This window comes from Prunus dulcis, chromosome 3 (genome assembly GCF_902201215.1).
Source record: "Prunus dulcis chromosome 3, ALMONDv2, whole genome shotgun sequence".
Taxonomy (NCBI): domain Eukaryota; kingdom Viridiplantae; phylum Streptophyta; class Magnoliopsida; order Rosales; family Rosaceae; genus Prunus; species Prunus dulcis.
In genome coordinates, this window is record NC_047652.1 from 8,661,012 (window position 1) to 8,666,713 (window position 5,702).

General features: G+C 35.2%; 1 protein-coding gene across 1 annotated transcript in view; it reads left to right on the top strand.

The window, feature by feature from the left end:
• LOC117621686 (zinc finger MYM-type protein 1-like) overlaps window positions 1-4,771 on the top strand; it is a 6,769-nt gene extending 1,998 nt beyond the window's left edge. Inside the window, exon 3 of the mRNA XM_034352245.1 lies at window positions 4,467-4,771. Within this exon, the coding sequence (XP_034208136.1) occupies window positions 4,467-4,771 (305 nt within the window). The remainder of the gene's footprint in view (window positions 1-4,466) is intronic.
• The last annotated feature ends 931 nt before the right edge of the window (window positions 4,772-5,702 follow it).

The window sequence follows — 5,702 nt, forward strand, 5'->3', positions numbered from 1 at the left end:
CTCTCTCTCTCTCTCTCTCTCTCTCTCTCTCTCTCTCTCTCTCTCTCTCATGATGACACCCTCTTCCATGGTGGTTGCAAAAGTTGTTGTTCTTCCATGTCTATAGCATTTCACTTCGTAATTTTGTCTTCCTTGTCATCTCTAATGGTTAATTCAAGAGCTATTATTAGACGGCCATATTGAATCCCTCAACACACTTCCTCACCATAGCCCCCTCATTGGAGAAGTTTCCAAACTTCCATTCCTCTCCTACAATCGCAAGATCATCAACACTCGCACCTATTTCAATAGCTACAAATCCCACATCGGAGATTGATGAACGAGAGTGTGAATTTGAATTTGAATAGCCCAAATGTAAATCATGTTGTTTGGGTCCATTTTAAGTAAGTGGATTTTTATTTGGGCTAAATCCATCCAGAATTTAACGAGTTGAAATTGAGAATTTAAAATCCATATAAAATAAGGGAGGTGTATTCAATTAGGATTCTAGAGCATAGACTTGAGAAGAGTTCTATATAATTTTATTATAAGATTTGTATGGCTTTTATTTCGGACTTTCGTAATTTCTTTAACATATTTCTTTAGACAAATGCTAACTTTGACATCCTTACCCAGACAATCAAAAAGCAAAGAAGAGATGTTTGCTTTCCATGGAGTAGTAAGTGGTGCTCTGTTTCTTTAGGACATTTGTTTTTGATTGCTCTCTCATTTGGCACTTTGTATAAAAAGTATGGTGTAATAGTTATATGATTTCGGAAGAAACTTCATATCTTTCTTCTTCTGTTTTTTTTCTTCTTGTGGTTACTGAAGACTTCAAATACATAAACTCTCTTCCCTAGTGATTTCTGACCAGATAGTTAGGTCAAACATAGTATGATGAATGATATTCTTTTAACAAAAAGCAAAATTCATAAATTTAAAAAAATTTATATTTAACAAAAAGCAAAATTCATAAGAAATTCACAAGAAATATTCAACATTCATTTATTATCCTTGATTCTCATTGTTGTCATTGTGCCCGACATCTCTCCACATATTCAAAGCTATACCAACTCCCTATTCATTAGCATTTTGTCGCTGTTCTTGTATTTGGAAACCTAGTTCAGGATCTCCTTCATTAACCGGTAACGATGAAGATGAAGAAGATTCGTTCTCCAATTCAACAGGAAATTCGTCAGATCTACACTATCTTCAAAGAAAGTTGGGTAGTCCTACACAAGCTAACTCTAGCTCTATTTGTGTCGTATATTGGAATGAAGGTTCGGATTTGAAAATTGTGAATCGTGATTTAAATATACCAAATATCCTCTCAATGACATTCCTTAAGGACGCATGACGAAAATTGAACAACTCAACTTCATTTGCAGATTCACGGCCTTGACCACCAAATTTTTGGAGATGATATCGAAAAAAAAATAATCCCAAAAACCAATCATTCCAAACAAACCAGTCATTCCCAAAAACTCTCAACAACAAAAAAACCACTCATTCCAAATTGTAGGGATATCCAATTTGAGCGCTCCTCAGGGGATATTTTCAAAAATGCATCCTTTTTTGAGTTAGTATTCAACAAAGAAATCACTTTATAACGAGCACGTTCATCCAAATTTGGGGTCTCCTTAATAGCATCCCACATATAACTCTACTGCTCTCTTTCTTTTTTTCTTTTTGCCAATAAGTTATGGACTCCCTGGAAGTCAGTGGCAATTGAATTAATGCTAAGGCTAATTCTTCCTATAGCTGTTTTGGTGGTCTTATTTGAGATAACATTCCCTTACAAATATGTTCTAGTTTGTTTCCTCTGACTTGAGCTTTCTGAGGGACCTTCCCAATTAGTGGCCTGAAAAGGTAAGGATGAAGAAAAATGTCTGAGTGGTAGATCTTGGTGTGGTGGTTCATTATGATTTGGTATAAATGCCTGACTTTCATCATAAAAAAACAAAGTCCTCTATTTCAACATGTCTATCTTCTACCCTAAAAGTTCTTGCATCAGTATCATCACCCAATCCTAATGAGTTTCTTCCAATAGTAGTCGCATTCCCAATTATAATTTGCAGATCCTCATAGTCCTCACAAGTTTTTGTTTGAATATTTGTGTCTTTTGGATGGGACTATAACAAAAACTATAAAATAATAATTATTTAACATAATTATGTATTCAAGTTACCAAACAGAATTATTTAAAGACAATTTAATAACCTAACCTTAAAGTAGTCTTTCCAAACTTCTTCAGGAGCAGTAAATTTCTTTGTGGTTGGATCCCACCCAAACCCAAAGCTGTGACGGATAAGCTGTGAATATTTTTGGTATTCTCTTTTAAAGTGTTTCAACCGACTCTAGTATTGAGAATAGGTTTTGTGAGACCTAAGTTTTTCATTAATTTTGGGGAGTATTTTGGTTTCTACAGTTGCCTTGCTTAGCATGCCATTAGCATCACACCATCCACACGATGCAGCATCAACCATTAGTTGCAACAACATTCTACTTTCTTCCGCAATTCAAGCATTATAATCTTGCTTACTCTTCCCTTTTCCATTTACTCGTTGTGCATTTTCAAACTCCATTTGATTGGTGCAACTATGAATTTTATCATATCAATCACAAGTAAAGCATAAAAAATATACGAAACCCATAAAAAACACTATAGATGTTAAATAATTATCAAAACAATGCCAAGTTTCCTTTTCTTTCCCAAAGAAAAAAGTTTGCTTTCAATTTTGGAAAGATAATTATATTTGTTCAATTAACATTTTACTCGTTAACTATTCACTATTGGATACCTTAATTAGTTGAAGGGAAAGTAAAATCTACAACTAATGTACTTAAAAAATGTACATTAGCAACCATAGATCTCAATAGCATTTCACTGCAAAGTTTTTGCTAAGTACCCTTTGACTATTCACTATCGGATACATTTACATTTGTCTCAGTTTTTCTCCCACACAATTGAATACACACATGAATATCACCAATAGCATTCGACTGCATACGTTCACAAACAAATTCAGAAGTTGCATGGACAACTTATGAACATGAATGTCACATTTTAACATAACTTCCCTTGTTCGATTATAAAAAGGTTGTCAATTACTATATTTCAGTTTCTTGTCCAATGATTCAGCGAACAATTCTTATCAAGTTGTATATACACTACTAGAAATATGGCTAGTGATTATCTAAATAGAATTTCATAAAAATGTCATGTGATTATTTTTTTTGAAATTAATTCCAAAAACATGCCTATTAAAGGTATTTGGGATAGACTAATTCCTTTAATATTTGGGCTTTTTTATCAGCCTCAACTTGTCATTATTAGTCCCAACTTGTCAAAGGAAGCTGCGGCCCATTTGGCTCTACTCACAAATAACACAAACAAGCTTGGCTGGCTCCCTTTACAAACTGGCTTGGCTCCCCTTCACTCTGTTTTGGCATTTGGTCTTAAATTGGATACTGATTGTGAATGCTAGTCTCTTCCATTTAATTTAGTATTGAATGGTTTGAATGACATCTGCACAATAGTAGTAAAAGTAATATTAATGTTGGCATTCATTGATGATTAGTATCTACTTGTGCAACTAATAGTTAGAGTAAATTTTCAATTTGTTTTTTAATTGAGGGTTGATAGTCGTTGGGCTATTACTGGTGTGGTATACCCATAGTCAACCAAGAAATAGAAAGAAAGAGGGTTATTGCTAGTATGAATAACGTTCACTATAACCATTTTTGTTCACACCTCATCATTGTATAACAAACTAATTTCAACCACACAACAATAACATTAAAATCCTTTTCCTGATGGTAGATATAACACTAATAAAGACACACAAGTCAATATAAAATCATAATGAAGCTTAGTTAGATCATCCAATCATAGTGTTGTTAACTACTAACCCATGATTAACAGTTTTGAATTCTACAAATAGTCATTCTTCCTTCACAATGCTTTTATATATTATAAGCTAGCATACACCAAGACCCTCCCACTACCATGGCCCGTCTAAGATCAAACCTCATAAGTAAGCAACTTTTCAAGGATGACATGGGAGATGTGATGAAAACTTATGTGGTTGCTCCCCAAGTTGGTCCTTCCAACTTTGGACCATTTCCTCCTCCAATTATTCAATAATCTAATGTTAATAAGGAAGCTGAGGTGAATAATCATTTCGTTGATAGTTTGCTTCGCCTTGATGTTTATGTCCTAAATTCTGTTGATTCTTATTTTGACAATGATTTCAACATGCATAATGATGAGAAGAAGCTGAAATTTGAACCAAGTATTGAGCAACAGTTTGAAGAGTATTATAATACTCTAGGTGAATGTTATGTTTGTAGCCCTATTGCCCTAATATCCCAAACATATTCTGAGGGTTTTAACATTCCTAAATATCTCACTCCATCACCAAACCCCCTTATCAACATATATTGTCCTATGTTTGATAACAAATGTAAAGAGTTGGTCCTTCCAGACCTTCCACCTATGGGTCCTAACATACCTCTCTCATCATCAAACAAGCATGGGCTTGTTGACGGAAACTATGAAGGTTATAAAACTCCAATCCGTAGCCCCAAGTCCCCGAAAATCATCTCTGATTACCCTCCCGGTTATTCATGTCGATATGGTTTCGTTGAGATGTGCAATGTTGTGGCTTTGGAAGAAGACCCAGATTGTGTTAGTACTAGAAGGAACTTAACCGTACTCAAAAGTATAAGTGAGGAAGCAATTGTACAGCATGCACATACGTTGGTGGTCAATATTTTTGCAATTGGCTAAATGAGGACATGAGTAAAATTGTTGTTGAAGGGGATGATGCAGCTGAATTGTCTGAGTCCTTGTGATATGCTAAAGTTCATGATTCTTTGGAAGAAGTTGCATCTGAAATAGATACTATGGGAAGAATGGATATGACAGCATAAATGGTAAGATATGCCCAATCAACAATAACTGAACAAGAAGACAATGTCAACTAATATGTTTTTTTGGTGACCTTTATTGTAATCATGTTGTATTTTGGTGCCCACTTGGCCTTTTCTGGATACTTCTAGGCCTATGGTAGTACCCGCTAATATGCATACTATGTGTAATAGTCCGTATGTAAGACTTCATACATACGTGCATGCTAACTATGTCTTCTTCAATGGTAAATATATGTTTTATCCTCCTAGGATAGTAATGTCAAATATTTAACTTGTGCATGCTCTTGGTTCTTGTGTTTGCTAGGCTTTATTCAGACTGTACTAACTTCATTCATGCTAACATATGGGGCATACTTGCTCAAGCCCTCCCATATCAAACCCAACTATAAACATGATTCCTTACATCACCGTACTTTAAAAATGAATACGAGTTTTTGCTCAGTCTGGCATTCATATGAACCTAACCACTTCCAACCAAACTTACCCTCAAACCCTAACATAGCAAAATCTAGCATTCATATGAGTGACTTCTTGAGGGAGCTTACTGATGATTTCAACATGGCAGACCTGGGAAGAGATGGAGAGACACAACCACCTCAACAAGAGACAACATCACAACAAGATAATCTATAAAATTTGTGGAACGAGTCAGCCTTCAATGGTGACCTCAACAACAACGTAGAAGGTATGATAAATGAGGCAAGCATCGGATCGAGGGGATGCCAGCTAGAGGTTGGCATATGGACCGAAGAACTGGACAAACGAACCAAACTAGAAGGATGTTCAAC